This window comes from Arachis stenosperma, chromosome 8 (genome assembly GCF_014773155.1).
Source record: "Arachis stenosperma cultivar V10309 chromosome 8, arast.V10309.gnm1.PFL2, whole genome shotgun sequence".
NCBI classification, from domain to species: Eukaryota; Viridiplantae; Streptophyta; class Magnoliopsida; order Fabales; family Fabaceae; genus Arachis; species Arachis stenosperma.
Window position 1 is genome coordinate 15911362 of NC_080384.1, and position 21168 is coordinate 15932529.

Sequence of the window (21168 nt, forward strand, 5' to 3'; positions counted from 1 at the left end):
GTTTCATCTGTTATATGAACACTGAATACCAAGGCAAGTGATTAGTAATTAAAAGGAGACATTATCTAGCTTGGTCCATGATTAGTAGATAAAAATGGAATATAACACAATGTTTGTGGCATATATTTAAAGGTTAACATCAAACTCGATGCAAAAAGCAGCTATGCAAAGTCAGGAGCAGTTATAATTATTTTGTCGGATATTTAACTGAGCCTAAATTCACATAAAACTGTGTTGGAAAAGACAATTTAGATAAAGCATATGGTGATGGAAACTAGAAAGGATATTTGAAAATTAGTATTTACTCCCCAATCAGAGGAGAGCTTTGTAATGCCAATAATTATGAAAGTCTTGAAACAAATGAAACCATGATATTATATTACACGTTAGTAGACAGAATCTTATAGTGTGGTTAGATGAGAGGATGTGGTCGACAAACTAAAATGGTTGCCACCTATGTAATGTTCATGTGTGCAAGCCAAACCATCTAAGACAAGACATTATCAACTTTAATTTCTCCCCAACCTCTTCTTTCATCCTGGGAACTAGTGAATACATGTCAAGCCAATCACCAGAACAGAATGAATTATCCAAGGAAACATCGTGTTCATCTATAGTATCAGAAAGCCATTTCATTCTAATCTTTGAGCTTTCATCTTAGAGCACCCATCATTCCAACTTCCAAGCAGGAAGATCCTTTCTCAAGCGTGAGTTGAACTTGACTACCATTTATGCCCACATTTTGCCGAACCAATTTATATTTATTGAAGTTCCAATGCGATGCTGTTATACAAAATTACAATTTATAGTTAAATCACCTGCCAGTTGCAACTAGTTCCATAAACATTCACTCATAAATCCGCAAGCTCATTTTTCAGGTTCATTTCCAATCCCGGCAAATACAATAATAAACCCAACACGGACTCGCCATTCAGAAAACTCAAGTAAATCATTGCATTTCTATCTCAGCCTCAGAACCAGTTTCCATTTCTTGCATCTGAGCGTACTTAAACAACTTCTCATTGAACATCACCTGTGGATCCTTATCAACCAAATTACCACTCTCATCATAAGCATCCTTCAGGAACACAACCCAGTTCATCTCAGTCCCCGCCAAATAAAATGCCCTTGGCTGCTTCAACAGCATATGGTAAGTATGCTTTGTCAAACAAAACTCTTCCTTGAACTCCACAAGGTGGTGAATTGATGCCTTCTTCTCCAATGTCAAGCTCAAAAATTCATGAACCACACCAACCCTAAACTTCTCCGCTTCAATGGTCCACACATCCAACTTCGACCCATCCGAATAAGGCGAAACCAAAGGCAAAGTGTTCAACAAGTTCAGCTTCCTAGTATCCTCCAATTCCAAACCCAAATCCCTACCATACTTCACCGGAAACCTAAACTTCCTCTTAGCACCATCCTCATCAACCACGAATTCCCTCTCAATTGCACTCACCGCTAACAGAGGATCCCAATTAACCAACTCAAGGACCCTCTTTCCGCCACCACCATCCACGACCCGAAAGTAATTCGGGTATTTCTTCACCCGATCCCTGAAATCGTCAGGTATGCCGAACAAGGTTCTACAGTGGTGAATTTTGCTTAAAGGAACACGCTTTTGTGACGTCATCATGAGCAATTTTCGTACCTTTGCAACGCGGTCTTGCTCCATGGAATCCATGATTGCCTGCTCCTCCATGAGAAGGTTTTCCATGAGATCAGTGAACCCTAACCACATCTTGCCGTCGGTGTGGCGGTAGGTCTGGAGGAGGAGCGGGTGGCGGAGTATGAAGCGCGTAACATTGCGGCCGCGAGGGAACCCTAGCTCGCGATGGAGTTTCCCGGCGTCGTCGAGGCGTAGCACGTGCTCCGGTTGCGCGGAGAGGAATTGCTTGGTTTTGTTGATGAATCTGAAGAGCGCGTCGCGTTCGACAATGCGCTCAAGGTGAGGAATGAGGTTGGGTTGGGTCTGAACGAGCTTGGTTCTTGGACTGTCCTTTTTCTTGCGCTTCTTTCGGAGCTTCTTTGGGGTTTTGGTGACGAGGAAGGAGGTGGACAATTGCGAACTGAAAATGGAGAAAATAGGGTTTTGAAGGATTGGGATTAGGGCTTTGGAGGGTTTATTGATGGCGTTGGTACGGAGGAGGAAGAAAAAGCGCGAAGCCATTGAAGCTCTCACGGTTGATGATGAATGGACGGTTATCAGGCAATGTTCTGAAAATCGTACCGGACCGTACCGTCGAACCGGTTTAACCGGAAACCGATGTCTAGTCCGATTCGGTTTATAAACAAAATCGTCTAATGTTCAAACCGCCAAAAAAATGTAAAACAATCCGGAAATCAGTGACCGAACCGGAATCCGGAAGGTTTTGATCAAACGGCGTCATTTATGGCCAAAAAAGGGAAAAAGATGGTACCCAAAAGTCGTTTATGGCAGAGAAGAAAAAAACACTGAGAAACAGATCTGATAATCAAATGCAAGAGGAAGGAGGTAGGACAACAACATTGAGCGTGATGAAGAGAAGAGATAGAGCAAGTAAAAACAAAAGGCGAGGGAGCGAGGGAGTCAAGTTGCTGCTGGAGCAGAAGATAGGTTAAGGCTTTGAGGGAGTCACGTTGATGTTGTTGGCCTGCTTCGGCTGTTGTTCTATTTTCATGGGAAGAGAGAATCAAGAGATGCACTGCCACTAGGGTTACAACAATAGTTATACATGCAGTAAGCTAGTAATGCTCTTTTCTTTACTTTTTCTTTATTCATGAGTTGTTCTTTTTTTTCTTTTTCCTTTGTTAATATTTGTGTTGCTACTGAAGTTGAGACTTCTTTTCCTTTGTTAATATTTCTTTTTCTTTATATATATATATATAATCAAAGGATATAAAATATACCATTTTGTAAATTACTAATCTGCAGCAAGTTTTTGTCAATAAACTAATAACTAAAACAATTTGATTGTCGGTTCGGTTTATAGAAGAATCTTGCGGTTATGATTTATGAGGGTAGTAGTGCAAGGGTAAAAAGTGGAATTTCGAATTGGAAAAAAAGGAGGGGGAAAAATATCCGACCTGCCGGATTCGAACCAGCGACCTAAGGATGGCTGAAGTTATAATTCCCACTACAGTCCTCCGCTCTACCAACTGAGCTAAGGTCGGAATTGGAAATCAAGACACTATAATTTTAATTCATCATATAACATTCACATAAGTTTCAAAAGTTTTAGAATTAGCTGATTAGCTCCATTAACTATGTACCGGGGGAATAAAAGTGTGACTAGAAATATGATGAAGTCTCTCTACAGTGTTCGAGTTATAAATAATGACATCTCTCTTAAGAAAATCTTTTTAATACTTGATGAAATTTAAAAATGAAAATTTTAGTCTTTTAATAATCCTCTTATTTTTAATTAGTAAATAATGAAACACTTGACTAATTTTAAAAAATGGGTTGAATCTACTTTTTATATTACAATCTATAAATCATGAACACAATGAAATGTTGCCAGACTCATATATATAAGTTTTCCAGCAACTGAAAGAAGATAAAAGAAAAAAAAAGACCAAAATCACAAAAGACTAATTATGTAAGAACACCGAATCAGTATATGCTTGAACAAGCTTTACCAATTGATCTGGTTATAAACATACCATCTATATCAAATCTATGAAAATCACATGCAATTTCCTTGATAACTGACCTATGATTCTTACTAGACTAATATACATGTAATCCAAACCAACTTGGGTTGGTCGAGTGGTCAGCTCACTAACCCTTAAATAGATCTCAGATCCGCAGCGAATTAGTCATTTGACCTGTTGTGTTGGGGGATATTATGGGCAATATATATATATATACCTGTAATCCGTTTACCATTTGCAGATTTTCATTTTAGACCACCTCTTTTAAGGCTTAATTTCTTTAATTTACTTTCCTGTCAAATATCACGGATGTGCCTCTCTTCATTCACATGTAACTTGTTTCTGTTTAATCCAATCTACCATTGCTGACAAACCAACCAGGAGTTGGGGTAAATCTTGGACTAATGGAGAATATGATTTTATCATTACAAGAAGAAGAAGAAGAAAGAACCTATAGAATGAGAGTAGGAAAATAATAATTCTATAATAGTAATAACAGAGAATTAACCACTGAGCACTTTTATACACCAAAGCAGACAAAATAAACTTATTCTATGAATTAACTTTCCCAATCTTAATGAACAACATTCATGTGTCTATGTAACTGTGATAAGACATGGAATGAAAAATTAAAATCTACCAAGTATACTGCCTCATCTGCTCTTGCTCCTCTTTTTGGTAATTACATGGCCCTATGCATACACCTTGCGGCTACACAGGAGTTGTGGTTGTATCAGTATCACTGACAAGAATCCACTGTATTTTCCGTCTTCTACCGTCTTTTCCGGCTTCTTTCTGTCCAAAATTTTTCAATCCCCACTTCTGTATGTATGGCGGAGCATTATGAATATAAATGAACATTATGAAAATGAATTTATATGAATATTATGGGTCTGGTTTTTCCATCTCTTCAATGAATCAATTTGCTCGTCTCTTAAAGAACGGTTTCTGGCAGATCAGGAGTCTTTGATGGCTGTCGCTTTCGATTTCTACAACTCGTGCATCCCACTTCAACCGCGCTATTAGAGCTCTCGCCGAATCTACTATAGGAATTGTGTCGCGAATTATAACCCATCCCTGCATGCATGGACCATTGTCAATGCCATATCAAAAGGCTTGATCAAGTTTTTTAAAACAAGAAATTTGTCCTTCACCATTCAAAAAGGGTAACAAATAAGTCTTTCTATACAAAAAAATACAGGTAAAGGAATGGTGATGGACAAAGTTGTCTAGTAAAATATGAATTTGTAATTTTCAAATCCCTTAGAACTCTTTTGTCCCCTGTACTACTTTTATTAGGGATGACATTGGTGGATTCCTCTCATTTTATGGTAGTCATGACTCCTTGTTCTATATATTTATACCTCAACACCAAATAATTTGAATAGAAAATAAATAAATAACTTAATGAAGTGAAGGAAAAGGACCATTAAGAAGGAGTTAAGACCATAGAGTTAAGCTTACATACCTCAGGGCGAAGTATCCTGTCAATTTCAATAAACATATCAAGCATAGTGCATCTGCGCTGCTGAGAAGTCTCGAGGGATAGAAGTCCGTCTGCATGCACCAAATCGTAGGTTCTAGGGTACGTTGGAAAAGCCTCACACCTAGGAGCCACAAAAGATCATACATGTAAGAAAACAGTAACACTTATTCACAAAATCATAATAGTAGTTGATAATTTAATATATCCTTGCACCCAGCCTACCACCAATAATAATTAAGTAGAATTTCTGAATATAACAACTTCTATATGCTTATGCCTATATCCCCCAAGAATTCTTGACTTGCACAGCACCATTAACTATTAAGCTTTTACACCTTTATTAACATATATTTTTTTAACCAATGTCGTCGATCTCAATTATGTAAGTCTTTAAGAATACTTTAACCTTAGTGTGAATGTTATGGTGACCACAAAAAGAAAAAGGGGAAATTGAATAGGCATGTATATCAAAGCATCAATGCTTTTTTCACAGAAAAATCAGAAAATACATTGACATTAAAAAACAGAAGGAAAAAGCAGAGAAAAATACCAATCATGCAAGACACCAACATAACCCCTATCGTGAATCAACGGGAGATAGTTTGGCCCAGATATTGGTATGACATTCATGACCCACACAGATTTCCCAGCACGCAGCAATGCAGAATTAAAACCACCAAAATGGGCATTCATGTCTAGAATGTTTCTTAGCATGTTGTAAGGTGGTGGAGGGTCCTCTTCCCCAGGCCTCTTAGGATGATCAGAAAATATTAATGGAGACAAAAGAGACCAATAGTTCTGGACTGTTGTTCTCCAGCTTTCATTGTCCTCCATAATTTCATCGGATTGCAAACCTGAACACAAGTGAATAGGGGCAATAGTAAGATAACCTAGTGAGAAATTTCATTCAGTACATTGTGATAATTAAGAGTGCTATGCCACTATACACAAATGTTCAGGAATGTAACATTAACCATGGATTGCAAGCTCTTCTTTGTTCAAGTTATCCCGAGAAGGCCAGGTTGCCCTCTTATCAATAGAAATCCATCGGCTGCTGTGTGTTCCTGCTATGCAGTTTTTCAGGTCCCGATAATATGGAGATTCCACATCATAACCTCTACCACATAAAGGAGGGGGAGAACCATTCTTTCTGAAAATATGAACAAATTGGGAATGCTAGGAATCAGGAATACTTGTTAATCTTTTATGAAGTAAATTAAAAAGTAAAATACTTATGCATATATGCATGGCACAGCAGCATTACCTTGAGCTGTAGCAATTTCTTTTACTGGTTTTCTTCCATACAACAGTTTCATCTTGCTGTGAAAGCATTTCCCAGCAAAGATTTTCGGTAAAATCATGTATAACCTTCCACCTTTCTTGATTATCTTTGTTTCGGGCGTTTACAAGCGGTGATGTCCAGACAAAGTAACCATCCGGTTTTAACAGTCTATCAGCTTCAATCAAGAGAAGGCCATCTAAATGCAATATGAACATTCATAAGACCCATCAGAATCCAATAATTCATTGACCTTAAAGTGCCACAAAATTAGTGAACTAGAAAAACTCAAACTACAGTTTGAAGCTCAGAAAAAGTAAAAGAATCCAGATTCTACACGTTAAAAAAGGGGGATAGTAAAAGCAAATAAAGGAGGCTTGATGAATGAAATCCACAATTATGGGGGAGGAAGAATATGAGATGATAACTTCATTTTGTTGGATAATCACCGATTATGGAAATAAACATAATAAGATGTCTCTACATATGACCAGATGCTTAAACTATGTTTAGTTTCACATTGGCAGCAACATACTTAATAAGCTGATTGAACTAGGGTGGTCAAAGATGGAAAAAGATGAATATATTTAACTTTGGGTAACTCCCTGTGTATATTCTTTCTTCCTTAAAGCATATAGTGTTTCTTAATTTTGCATTTCAAAAGAAAAGTTACACCAACTTAAAAGTTCAATGCCTGAGAGCATATGAAAATACAAAGCCAAAGTTTTAAGAGACAGGATGATAGTTATTGTAATAATGGGTTTTATTTCTTGTTTTGTCATTTTTACTGTACTGCCAATGATATCTGTAATCTAACATCTTAATTTAGAAGGGCTTACAAATCCGGAAAATAAAAGCTTCATTCAAACAAATGCTTAAAACATAATTTACAAAACATAGCATAATGTTGGTTTTCAAAAAATACCTTTTTGGTCCCAATCAATGCCACATCTAGCACAATGCAACATATCAAACGAAAGAGATGGAAATGGCAATTGTTTTGAAGTGATAGAAGCAATCATAGCAGGCAGGCCTCTCTCAAGTGTGAGTTGAACTTGACTGCCTGAAGGCTCATAGTCAGCCACGCACATTGTTAAGAGCTGACTTTGAAAGAGGTGTGCTCCAAAACTACCATAGCCACAGCCAATGTCCAGAATGGTTCTAACCTGTAAATTACAGAATGTTATTAGGAAAGGGATATCTTTGTCAAACATTGAGAGCTAGTTTTTATTTACTACAACCATAATTAATCAGAAAATTCGATCACAAATTTGTCCAAATGCAAGGTACAATCCTACAATATGTTCAATAATCGAGTGTGATTCAATGGCACTTAAGAAAAATCTATTATAGAATAAGGTACATGCTTAGAACAGCCCATAGTATCGTATCTATAGTTATCAGGCATGCAGATGATTTTTTCGAGAACATACCCCCAAGACACTTAACAACCTACCATAGTTATATTTTCAATATTTAACATGTACCAACTAAGTGAAACAATAGATGACAGCCACTGCAAAATATAAGGATAGGCATACTCAATTACGCCATTTTCAATAGATAAAAAATAATTATTTACCCCAGCTTGAATGAAGTTAGATTCATTTCTGAGTCCAATCATCTCTGCAATTTGATGTGAGTAATCTTCAACACCATCAAACATAAGAGATGCTGAACGAAAGGAAATTTGCTCTTCATCGAGCATCATCATCCTGTAACCAAAGAAAATACATAATTTTTAACATCAAATGATAGCTGAAAGTATAACAGCTTCAAGGAGAGATGTATTTCGCTTACCTCTTGGTCAAGCTTCCAGAAGAAAGAACCTCCTGTGCAGTGATCTTAACATTAGCAACCCATATAACATCCCTTCCGGTAGGCCACCGAAGAGGAATTTTGTAATTTGTTGGTGAGAGAATCAAACAATTTTGCCTGAGCTCCGGGCCACATTGCCGATCAAGCTGATCACCATCAGAATTACCCAAACCCATATTATCACTAATATTATAGCAAGGAACATAGTTTTCAAGCTCCGGCGAGCAAAATTCCAACTCTTTCATCTTTGAGGGAGCACTAGATAGTTCCCCAATATCCAACAGGTCTGACACAAGTTTCTCTTGGAGTCTTCTATAACCATGGTAAATTTGACCTCTTGATGTGGTCGAAATAGACACCGTCCACAAAAACGAACCAGCAAGTGCAAGAATAACTAGAAATACTAAACTACACTTCAACAAATGCAGAACCAATTTATGCCGGCTTCTCGCAGTTCCAATGAGTGGATCGGATGAGTAACCATTCTCATTGGTGCCGAATTTAGAATGAGAATTATCTGAAAATAGCAACTTTAAGGGAGACTTCAGAGGTAAAGAGCTGTGATTTGAGGAACCCTTTTTATCCAAATCTTCCTTATCTAATTTATCTTTGTTATGAGACTCCCAAGAATCATGATTGTGTTCAGGTGTCCGAACCCCTGATACACCTCTATACAGAGGCCTGGACATTCTCTCTGAACAAGAAATTGATGGTTAACTGCAAATGCCTTATGAACACAGCCCAGAATCCAACACAGAGGTGCTATTCTAACATCATTTTGATTTGTGTACACAAAATCATTGGGAGAATCCACATCCAGTTGAGCATATACAAACCTAACATAAAAAGAAAAGGAAAAGAAAATAGGTACCTTGTCAGCTTGATGTTGATGGTGTTAGCACAAAGCAAGTAACTATAAACAAGTTGGAGTGAACAAATTCAGTGAGCAAACAAAACAAACTTCATTTTCAGAGAATCAAAAGAGCATTGGAGTGGCGACAAGGTTAGCCATTAATTAATTAATTAATTCACCGCTACCAGATCCATCACGGACCAAACATTGAAATGTATATGTACTAACAAAATATTATATAAATAAAAATCAGAACCCAAAAAAAAAGGTTAAAATCTGGGTGATAATTACAAGTCTGAACTTAGAAAGAATAATAAAGTTGGGGAAAAAAAATAAAGTTGGTAGTAAAAGCAGATAGGTTGGTGAGTAACTAACATAACTCACTGCAGCTAGTTCCATAACCATTACTCATAAAACCACAAGCTCATTTTTGTTCCAAAAAAAAAAAATCTATTTTGGAAAAGCAACCTTCATTGTGGTTCCTAATCTAAAACCCAGAAGCCAATCTGAACAATGGAAAGTAATTTCCCGAAAGAGTATATATCCTTTATTTTCAAAAAAGCAAAATAACAATAGTAATAATAAATAATAATTCACCTTCACTAAATGCAGAAAGTGCCATTATAAAAGGGCTACCTCATTTTCGGTACCAAAAATGAGATTTTGACGTATCCCAATTGAAATTCAGAGTGGAAAAAACATAAAAAAGTAAAAGAAACCCAGTTATATCAATGCTGCAGCTGGAAACAACCCCAGATCAAACTCACTGAAACCAAGCACCAAAGCACAAAACCCCCAAAAAAAAAAAAGAGCTTTTGAACCAGCAACAAGTACCTAATCCTCGTTGAGGAAGAAAAGGAAGAAGAGAAGAAGAAAGGGAGAAAAAAAAAGTAAAATAGTGAATGAAATTGTGATGGGGTTGTAGGTTGCTCCCAAACGAATCAAAACGACAAGCTTCAATCTCTTTCGTTTCTGTTTTGTATGTAAATTCTGATTCTAACACTGAGTGTGTTAGTGGATGATTACTAAAACAAAACAGTGCTTACGAAACAAAAACGATAGACTGAAAAGAAGAAGCACGTTTTGTACTGATCCGATCGCGATTCATAACTCTTAGCTCTCAGTCCAAATAATAATATATTTTGGCAAAATAAATAAACAAATGAAATAGATAGAGTAAGAGTTATAATAAATAAATAAATAAATAAATATTAAATAGGACGCGCCTTTAGATATTAATTACTGTTTGACGGGTTTAGTTTAATACCGTAATATTAGAGAGATAAAAAAATAATTAATTTAAATTTATTTTATTTAGTATTTATTTATTATAAGATATATTATACAAAATTAAAAATAATAAATTTTAATAGTTTATTATTAATATTTTTTAATATTAAGTAGAATATTTTTAAAGTATTAATTTTTCATATTTTTAAAAAATAAATTAATTTAAAATTATTAAAATTATTTTTTTATTTTAAAGAGATAATATTATTTTAATAAAAAATTAATAAAATTTTATTATTTGTATAATTATCTTAATAAAATTATTCATATAAAATTTTAATGAAATTTTTTTTAATTTTAAATAATTATTTGTGATTTATGATTCTATAAATACTAATATATTATTTAATGCGACTCAAAATAAAATTAAACTTAAATCTAGTATTAGAAAATACTAAAGTAATAAACTTAAGGAGTGTCTTGAGAGTATAGAAAACTTATTAAGGTACTAAATGGAAAATACTACTTTTGTAAAAGGAATAAAAATTTTAGTAAAGTTTTATAGTATTTGTCACGTGAAAAAATTATAAAATTTGTTAAGGGTGTCGGTTAAGATATTTAATATAGTATAACTTTTATTAAGAAACATTAAAGTTAAGTTTTTAAAATACATTTATTAAAAGATATGTATATAATTTTCTACTAGGATAACTTTAATAAGTATCTTAAACATAAACTCAAGAATATATTAAAAAAATAAAACTTTTCATCACTAGTAAACTTAACAAATATATTTAATAAGTATCTTTAGACCGTATTTGTATTGTTTTTTAGAAAAGAATATATAAAGATAATAAATACAAAAATCCATTTAATTATTGAAACAAAAAACAAAAACATAAATTAAAATTATCCAAAAATAACTATGTATACATTTTTTTATTTCTGAAATTAAAGACAAAATATTTGTCTTTACCTATTTATCTCTATATTTTTGTTCTATATTTTTAAATTAAAATATAATTAATTAATAGCAAAAAACATAAAACTATTACTAAACCCTATGCCTAACTGGAATTTTTTCGTTTTATTATATTCACCGATACTAGAGTATTTCTTTTATATGTATATATTTAATTGATTCGTCAGCCAATAGAAAAAATATTTAATTAATTAACAATACTAGATAAATAAAAAATAATTAACTCAAATAATTTAAATTTATCTTATTTAATATTTATTTATTATAAAATATATTAAATAAAGCTAAAAATAATAAATTTTGATAATTTTTATTATTAAATATTTTTGTTAATTAATTCTGTGCGCATCGAGTGGCGAAACAGAAGAGAAAAATGGACTAAGAAAATGAAAGATAACAACTTAGGAAGCTGCCTAAAAAAGCGCCTCCAATTAATCATCCAGAGCAAAAAAAATTTACTATTATATTCTACCCCACAATTTGAAGAAAAAATGATGAAATCTACGACCCATTTAGTAATTACGCGTGTTTCCTCTAAATGAAGTATAAAGCCAGCTTGGCTTGTAAACAATAAATGAACGAAGTGGAAAGTGTGGATTTTTTGGCTTCTATAAACAATAAAAACCAACTTGGATTGATCGAGTGGTGTTCATTTAAACAAATATCGAGAATTTGAAATTCGCCTTGTGCATGCAGTAACTCATTAACCTGCAGCAAACTCTTAAATAAAATTTGGATCTGCGATGGATTAGTCATTGGCTTATCGGATTAGGATATAACGTAGGGTACCGTGGATAATAAAAAAAAAAAAAGAGGGTTTCTAGCTGTAAGAGAGAAAGGGTTGCGAAAGGGGTAGATCTAAGTGAAGAAGGTGAAATATATGGTAAAGATGTTGTTTTAAAGATGTGATATGTGGTAAAATCTGAACCACTCATTCTAAAACCACACTTTTAATTTAAAACCGTTGCCCTTTTCAAAGAAAAGCGTCACCTTATGGAAAAAACTAGTAAATTAGAAGATTTAAGAGAAGAAATAATTAATCTATCAAAATTAATAGATCAAAAACTAATGATTTTAACTAATGTCAATTGTAATGACACCGAATTTTTAAAATCAATACAAAATGATTTTTCTCAAAATCTTTATTTTACTATAAGTTTTATTGAAGGACTTCAAAAGCCCGAAAAAACTTATATTTCACATGGAGTTTCTAAAAAATGTTATCAGGGAGATAATTATCCCCACCTTCATCATACTTTTAATCCACAATTAAATTCTATAATAGATATGCTTGAAGAAATATTAGTTTCTCTAAAATTTCAGAAAAATAAAGAAAAGGAAGAACCTAATATGATAAATAAAATTGAACAAATACTTGATAAACATTTCCAAAAAGAAATTCCTAAAAAAGAAGAAGTCCAAAATAAAATCGATACAACAAATTTAAAGATTAGACCACCTCTAAAATTATGAATATTGATGAAAAATTAGAAGAAGTTACAATGCTTTTTAAACAATTAAAAATGGCTCAAGAAGATAATCTTATGGAACAAGGTTTTCAGATTAAAGAAGAACCAGTTTTTTCTGAAAGAGAAGAATATGTTTTAGACTATTCTAGTGATGAAGAACCAGTACATCCAGTACAAGTAAAGGATGAAGCTGGAACATCTGGGAATAATAATCAAACCCAATTTAAATGGGAAACAGGTTTTGAAAATTATGCTTTCAAAAAAGGTTTTATAAGCAAAAATTCGAAATATACTAAAATACCATCAAAATACATTCCTAAAATTCAAGAGCTAGAAGGAGAAAAAATGCTTGACCTAGATTGCAAAAAGAACGAAAAAGAAATTTTCGAAGATTGGATGAACTCTTTTCTGTTAGAAGCTTATACAAACCCAAAATTAAATGAATTATCTGAAATGGATATTTGGAACTTCATAGGTTTCCACACTAAAGGAACCATAAGAAATTATATGTTATCAATAGATAATAAAATAATAGAAGAATTAGCTGAAAAAACAACAGCTTATGATAGAATAGCACACATAATGAGGGTTCTATACAAAGAATTTTTGGAAAAAATGTCATAAATTATAGAACCGAAATTTCTGAAAAAGAGTATTTAGAAGCAAAAAATTACTTGGCCAATATTCAAATATTCGATCTATGCTATATAGAATCCTATATTTGTGAATATAGAATATATTATTATAAATTAAAAGAAGAAGATAAAAATCATTATCTTAACATGTATATCACAAAACTTCCATATCCTGCTAATGAAATTATTATGGGAAGATTTATAAGAGAAATAAATAATAAAACAATTGAAAATAATTTCGGTGGAGCAACATCTGCAATAAGAGAGGAAATAAAAGAACGCTGTATGCAGGAAGCTACTCAGAAAAGATTTAATAATATAATTAGAATTTGTTGTCAAGATAACGAAGAAATTCCTCAAAAATATGGTTCTAATAAAAATATTCGGAAATACCATCCTTATAAAAATATCCAAAGAAAAAGAAAATATCATTTTAAAAAAAGAAAATATTATCCAAATTGGAGAAAAAAGAGATATTTTAGGGAAAGAAGTATCAATAAAAAACAAAAGAACTATTGCCCAAATAAAAAAGAAAATTGTAAATGTTGGTATTGTCAAGAAGAAGGACATTATGCAAATGAATGTCCAAAAAAGAAGGATAAAAAAGACCTAACTAAACAACTAGAAGTCGCAAAAACTTGTTTTATGGAACCTTTAGAAGAATCTGATGATGAACTAAAATATATTTTTGAATATGTCTCAGAAACAGACTCAGAGACAAACTCAGGAACTGAGTAATAGCGCTACATTTATTACTGTAAATATTACAGAAAAATTTATTAATGCCTTCATAGACACAGGGGCAACGAAATGTTTTGCAAGTTCAAATATAAAACTTAACTGGAAAAAATTAAAAAATCCACTAAGAATTAGAATAGCCGATAAATCTATACACAAAATTAATTTTAAAGCAGAAATGATTGAAGTCTTCATTCAAAATTACAGATTCATCATTCCAGCTATATATAAATTAGAATCTGGAATAGATTTAATTATAGGAAATAATTTCCTTAAACTTTATCACCCTTTTATCCAAGAATTAACATATATAGTTCTAAAAGCCCCATATGATTCCTCTCTAAATCAAAGGGCAAAATTAATAAAAATCCCAACTACTACTATAAACGAAATTCTAAAATTCAAAATATTGTCTATTCTAGAAGAATGTTATTTGAACCTATATTTTCAGATAAAAACTCCAAAAAATGACCTTGAAATTAAAATAGAAGAACTTTTAAATGAAGTTTGTGCTGAAAATCCTTTAGATATTAAAAATACAAACAAAGAATTAATAAGTATTAAGCTAAAAGTTCCTACAAGGGAAATAAATGTTCCAAATAGAATCCCCTATTCAGCTCGAGATAAGGAAGAATTTTCATCCGAATGTAAGGATCTTTTGGATAAAGGAATTATAAGACTAAGTAAAAGCCCTCATGCGGCCCCAGCCTTCTATGTTGAAAACAATAACGAAATTAAAAGAGGAAAACGAAGAATGGTTATTAATTATAAAAAAATAAATGAAGCAACCATAGGAGATGCTCATAAGCTCCCAAGAAAGGATTCCATTCTAGAAAAAATCAAAGGAGCAACTTGGTTTTCATCGCTCGATGCAAAATCAGGATATTGGCAACTTCGTTTAGACGAAGAAACAAAGAAATTAACTGCCTTTACTTGTCCAACAAAAGAATCAACAGGAGTTTTACTCTACGAATGGAATGTCCTACCATTTGGACTAAAACAAGCTCCAGGTATTTATCAGAGATTTATGGAAGAAAATTTAAAAGATTTAAATGATTTTGTTCTAGTTTACATTGATGATATACTAATCTTTACAAAACAAGATAAAGAAGATCATCTTCAAAAATTACTAATTGTCTTAGAAAGATGTAAGGAAAAAGGTTTAGTCCTCAGTAAAAAGAAAGCTAAGATAGCAAAACAAGAAATAGAATTTCTTGGATTAATTCTATCTACTGAAGGGAAGTTAAAACTTCAACCAAATGTATTAGAAAAAGTAGATTTATTTCCTGATAAAATGGAAGATAGAAAACAATTACAAAGATTTTTAGGATGCATAAATTATATTTCTGATCAAGGATTTTTAAAGAATATAACAGATTATACTAAAAACTTATTTTCAAAAATAAGTATAAAAAAGAGTTGGAAATGGGAAGAAAAGGATAGCCTGCAGATTCAAAAAATTAAAGAACTTTGTAAAAATCTTCCAGAACTTTATATTCCGGAAGAAGATGACTATTTAATAGTAGAAACAGATGCTTCAGACAAGACCTGGTCAGGCTGTCTAAAAGCTAAAAAAGCTGAAAAAAGCTTGAACAAAGAAAAAGAATCACTAGATTCTAAACATTCCTCAAAGGAATTACTATGCAGATATATTTCTGGAACATTTACACCAACAGAATAGAGGTATACTACCCATGAAAAAGAAACTCTAGCAGCAATAAAAACTATTAAGAAATGGAGGATTGATCTACTTCCAAGGGAATTTACATTACGAACAGACTCAAGTTATTTAACAGGTTTTATTAGATATAATTTACAATCTGACTATAATCAGGGTCGTCTGGTAAGATGGCAAATGTTTCTATTACAATATCCGATAAAAATCGAGTACATTAAAGGAAATAAAAATATTATTGCAGATACATTGACAAGAGAATGGAGTTCATTGTCAACACAATGAATCAAGAAATCCAGAAGCTTGAACAAGAGCTTGAAAGGTGCAATCACTGTCATCAGCTAAGAGCTCAAATTCAATCCATCAAGAAGGCCATGGAAGCCATGAGAGTAACCCAGCAGGCAACATTACCTGCTTCAATACCAATATTGGCAACACCATCAGAGTTCAGCCAGCTAAGCGTGGTGGACCAACCAAAATTGAAAAAATTTCTGAAAATAAAACTTTGGCAGAAATAATTAAAAAATCAACTCAGGAAAAAAAATATTATGTCATCTATAATGGCCCAATGAAAGGAGTCTACGACGATTGGGCTAAAGCAGCACCATTCACCCATCAGCCCAAAACTATTCATAAAGGAGGTTTCTTGACAATAGAAGACGCAAAAGAATCCCTCAGAGAATATGAAGTGCTCCATCCAGAGCAAATTCTAAAAAGAGCAGAAAAAGCTCCAGTACAAATCCAAAGAACAGCCCAAGCCCAAAGGACTGGACTAATGAAAAATATTCCCACAAGGGCCGAAATAAATGACAAGAAAAGGGTCTGCAGATCAAACTGTAGAGAAACCTTAAATCTGGTTCTAAATTGGACTCTAGACAAAAGAGCAATATTGGGATATTATCCCATTAACAAAGAACAGCTAACAAAGCTGGTAATCTTCCCAGAGGCTTCACCCTCTGATACATATCAGTTTTTCCAATACGGATTAATTGATACAATCCTAATTTTTGACAATTTAAATATCATTAAAGAATTTCCTGCAGGTTTTATAGATGCAGTGAAAAAATTCAAAAATATGATTGATGCAAGAGAACCAAGGGATATATCTCTAAAATTTACAAGTAGTCAGCCAATCTTCAATGAAGAAGGAGAATGTTTGATCCCAGCATTTCAAGTAATTTTCATGTCAGTCTTCCCAGGAGATTTTCAACCAATAGAACAAGTTCAAGATCTATCAATTTATAGCGACGAAGGAAGATTGGCCAGTACATTGGCAAGAGTCTTCGAGAGAGCCCAAAAAATAAACAAAGAATCCAGAACAAGAATAAACTACAAAAGCAGAAACACTCTAATTGTTTCTAGTAAGAAAAACCAAATTGAATCAAGAGAGATGAGACTTCTAGTGGATTTTGAATCAGCATTTTACAACTTTTCTGGATTACTGGAAAAACTTCCTGACGGGATAAGGAGGAATCTATGCCATTTACTAAAAGACAAAGAAGACCATAGGTGCCAGCTGTGCGCCTCAGAAATGTCTGAAGAAAGCAACAATGCTGAAGACCCCACCCACGTGGGAAAAGAAGAGGATGAGACATCTGAGTCATCCATCAACATTATTGTTGAATGATGTAAGAGCTTTCGTCACAAGGCACCAATAATGTAGTTGGTGCGAATTATTGCTCAATGACGTAAGCAATGACGTCATAAGAAGGGTAAGGATGGGATTTGTCCATCAAACCCAACCATTATAAATAGAGTGCTAAGTCATTTGATAGATAATCAGAAATCAGAAATCAGAAATCAGAAAGCAGGAAGCTTAGAGTACTCACAGGCCAGGAGGGCGAAGAGGAAGTAGCTGAGGCGATTCTGGAGTCTGATCCATTAGAAAAATAATTCTAAGATATTCCCCTCTGGAATTAATTTGTAAAATCTCCCCTCTGGAGAACAAAACACATATTGTAAAATAGCAATAAATAAAGAAGTTTATTCTCCAGAAAGGTACATCTTTATCCCAATCTTTTTAAGTTATGAATTATTTAGAAGATATAGAAATAACTGAAGAATCTGATTACTATAAGCTAACTGCTTTACTTGATAATGAAAAACAAGCTATTTTAAAAACGGAATTAGATCTTAAACCTAACGATAATTTTAATAAACAAAATCCTCTAAAAGAAATCTTTAATAGAAAAAATATAATATATTATGGAAAAATTCAGATTGAAACTCCAATAAAAATACAATCCGCAAATGGAGAACTTGAAATAGCTCTGATAAATGAACAAGATGTAAATAAACAAATTGGAAAAATTAAAGATCAACAAAAAAGATCTAAAATTGGATGGATTCATATTAGTACCATTCAAGTTTTAGTTAAATCCACATACATGAAAGGAATTAATTCTCCAATAAGTCTGGCAATCTGTGATAAAAGAATCACTAATCCTAGAGATCAAATAATTGGAATAATCCATGGTAACTTGGCAAATGTAAATGTTAAATTCAATGCTCATATTGGATACGCTATTCCTCTATCAACCGAAAATCTCGGCAGATCCTTAAGTCTGGCTTATAAATTCCATAAGATAGATTTAATGGAACAAAATGATGAACCATTTTCTATCACATATGCAATTAATTATGCGCTGACAAATAGTCATCATAGTATAGACTTCAAAGATAAAGAAAGAATTTATGTTGATGAACTATTTCAAAAGTTTGTAAAAACAGAAATTCCAAGAAATAAGGCTATTGAAAGCCCAGTTTTGTTATTAAAACAACCGTCTAGAAATTCATTTTCATCATCTAGTTTTAGAATAAGAGAATCTAAAATTAACAGCCCTCTAAGTCTATCTCATTTAAAAATTGAAGAAAAAGATTCTGAAATAAAGGAATTAACAAAAAGAATTGAAAAGTTGAATGAAACTTTAAATAATAAATTATGACGATAAATAAAGAAGAAATATACGTGTCTTATCAAGATAAGAAACAAGAACTCTTTGAAAGAGAAAATCATTTGAAATATTTAAAGTTTTCTGAAATAAACCAAAGAGCTTTCAAAACTTTAGTATTATCTTATAACAATCTGAAAAAAGAAGTCGAAGAATTAGAAAAAATAATGGAATCTTTAGAAAATAACAATGAAGCTATGGCAGAAGATGCAGAAATTCTAATATGAAAGATTTTCAAAAAAGTCTTATTTCTTTAAAAACAATTAAAAGGAATATGAAAACAAGAATAATGGCTATATCTATAAAAATAAGAAATTTGACAACTGAATCTTCAGATTTAGAAACAGAAATCAAGAAGGTAAACAAAAGATATTTAGAACAAGAAAATTAATACAACGTTTTAAAACTAAAAAATCAGTCAAAAATTTAAAAGAAAATATTAAGAATAAACAAATTTATCGTGCTCGAAGATTGCATTATCTTCACATACAAAATATGATTGCATTACAAGCTTTTGAATCAAGAATACATGTTCAAAATATTCAAGTAATACAACCTCTACAGGTTGAACCCCTAGAACAAGTACAAATTGAATCTGAACAAGAATTACAAGTATAAAATGCCTGGTTTAGCAAATCAAACGATACAAGAATTAAAAAATGATTTAGATTTTCAGAAAAGTCAAAAAAGATATTATGAAGTAAGATTACAGAATAGTAACATTTACACAAGAAATAGAGAAGAAGTGGAACAATTCTGTAAAAATTGTATAAAAAGCATATCAAGAGAAATAGAAAATTTGTTAAAAGAAATAGAAAATTTTAATAATGCAAATCCAACCCAAGAAAAATATTTCAAAAATCTGCATTGATAAAAATTGGTATCAGAGCCAAGTTAACGATTAAGGATAACACTTTTCTCTTTAAAGCAACGCTTTTTAGTGACACGCTTTTTTGCCATAAAAGACAAAAATCTGTAAAGATGCATCTTTACAGTAGTAGGCACCAGTGAAGAATGATGGAGAGAGAATTATATGACTATAGAGAGAAAACTATCAGATTCAACGCATTGTTTGTAACTTTGTGGTATGTGTGATGTGAAATTTTGGCTTAGAGCATGAAAATGTGAGATAATGCACTTAGACCCACACCTTAGTGTGTTATCGCTTATCATTTCAAAAATCGTTACTCAATAAATGCAAACAATTTGGGCGCTCTCACGCTTGCATGAGGTCACACGTTGCGTCTCATAAATATTTTTCTAATTACATTTAAGCAGTGGAGTGGGCTAAGGTAGCTATGGTCCCCAAAGAGTTTGATCTTTAAATAATATTAATTTAATTATATGTTAATATTTAGAATAAAGTATTAAATTAATCTTTTATATTTGAGTATAATTTTATTTTGATTTTTAAAGTTTAGAATGTTTTATTTAAATTTAAAAAAATTTTATTTAGTTTTAATGTAATCCCAATGTAAGATCGAAGTTAAATAAATAACGAAATATTGATAATTTAGAGAACAAGTACAAGTTCTGGAAGTATAAAATAAACTATAGATACATTAATATATTTATTTATCTTTTTTTTATAATTTAAATACAATATTTTCTATATAACTAAAGAAAATGATAAATAAATATATCGATATATCTACGATTAATTTTGTACCTCTATCTTATTCTTGTACTGCTATTATGTAAGACATTACATTAATTATTTAATTTTTAGGACTATATTAAAATTAAATATTTTTTTTAAATTCAAATAAACTATTTTAAATTTTAAAAACTAAAATAAAATTACGTCCAAATACAAAACCAATTTAATACTTTATCCTAACAACTAATATTAATATGTATATGTATATGTATATGTATGTTAGTGTATAGTGTGTTACGAAATTTGTTGTCAAATTCTATTATAAAATATTACATGAATTGATATATAATTTTATATGTATACTGTATCATGATATTATTTAAAAAAAAAGTTTAAATTAGTGAAAAAGAATATATAAATAATTATATCTCTTTTTATTTTATCTCAGGTTAAAACATTGTTTTGTTCAATAAAAATTAAATTCTAATTTTTTTAACCATAAAGATTCTAACATTTCTGTAAAGTTTAGCCACTATCTGTGAAAGGCTAAGACCCAATAATTTCGTTTAATAACGTGTTTTAATTTCGTTGGCAAAATAAACACTTTGTAGCTACACTGCTAGGTTGCTTTGACATCTCATCACTTTATTGAGATCTCGTTGTCTATGAAATGATTGCACTTTTGAGGATTAACATACAGGAGAATGTCATCATTTTCACTATATAATCACGAGACAGATTTTCAAACTTTAAAGCATACAAATTACGGTATATATACTAATACATAATAATTAGCATATTCATTTTGATGACCTG

The 21168-nt window shown here is 31.9% G+C and overlaps 3 protein-coding genes and 1 non-coding gene across 5 annotated transcripts; 1 reads left to right on the forward strand and 3 right to left on the reverse strand.

Moving 5' to 3' along the window:
• Positions 1-38: 38 nt before the first annotated feature.
• On the reverse strand, positions 39-2790 carry LOC130946359 (protein WHAT'S THIS FACTOR 1 homolog, chloroplastic). Its single transcript, XM_057875086.1, has one exon. The coding sequence runs from the start codon at positions 2168-2170 to the stop codon at positions 950-952; it is 1221 nt and encodes a 406-aa protein (XP_057731069.1). The 5' UTR covers positions 2171-2790; the 3' UTR covers positions 39-949.
• A 270-nt stretch (positions 2791-3060) lies between these two features.
• Positions 3061-3153, reverse strand: TRNAY-GUA (transfer RNA tyrosine (anticodon GUA)). Its single transcript has 2 exons — positions 3117-3153; positions 3061-3096 (listed from the first exon to the last, which is right to left on the reverse strand). It is a non-coding gene; the product is annotated as a tRNA-Tyr (tRNA).
• Positions 3154-3785: 632 nt separating this feature from the next.
• LOC130945092 (probable pectin methyltransferase QUA2) lies at positions 3786-10183 on the reverse strand. Of its 2 annotated transcripts, none has more exons than XM_057873760.1 (9): positions 9907-10183; positions 8202-9055; positions 7984-8116; positions 7327-7567; positions 6387-6600; positions 6097-6272; positions 5673-5976; positions 5105-5243; positions 3786-4713 (listed from the first exon to the last, which is right to left on the reverse strand). In XM_057873760.1, the coding sequence occupies exons 2-9, from the start codon at positions 8906-8908 to the stop codon at positions 4555-4557; spliced, it is 2073 nt and encodes a 690-aa protein (XP_057729743.1). In that variant the 5' UTR covers positions 8909-9055; positions 9907-10183; the 3' UTR covers positions 3786-4554. The 2 variants fall into 2 exon arrangements, with proteins under 2 accessions (XP_057729743.1, XP_057729742.1); XM_057873759.1 differs by having other exon boundaries at positions 9670-10183.
• A 6186-nt stretch (positions 10184-16369) lies between these two features.
• LOC130945460 (uncharacterized) lies at positions 16370-17428 on the forward strand. The gene has a single exon (XM_057874172.1). It carries the CDS (start codon positions 16370-16372, stop codon positions 17426-17428), a length of 1059 nt encoding a protein of 352 aa, XP_057730155.1.
• The last annotated feature ends 3740 nt before the right edge of the window (positions 17429-21168 follow it).

Coding starts and splice junctions, on each gene's coding strand:
- LOC130946359 (XM_057875086.1), bottom strand. CDS start 2,170: ATGGCTTCGCGCTTTTTCTTCCTCCTCCGTACCAACGCCATCAATAAA.
- LOC130945092 (XM_057873760.1), bottom strand. CDS start 8,908: ATGTCCAGGCCTCTGTATAGAGGTGTATCAGGGGTTCGGACACCTGAA. Junction 7,568..7,983: donor CTAACTTCATTCAAGCTGGG/GTAAATAATTAT, acceptor TGTAATTTACAG/GTTAGAACCATTCTGGACAT. Junction 6,601..7,326: donor CATTGATTGGGACCAAAAAG/GTATTTTTTGAA, acceptor TATTGCATTTAG/ATGGCCTTCTCTTGATTGAA.
- LOC130945460 (XM_057874172.1), top strand. CDS start 16,370: ATGAAAGGAGTCTACGACGATTGGGCTAAAGCAGCACCATTCACCCAT.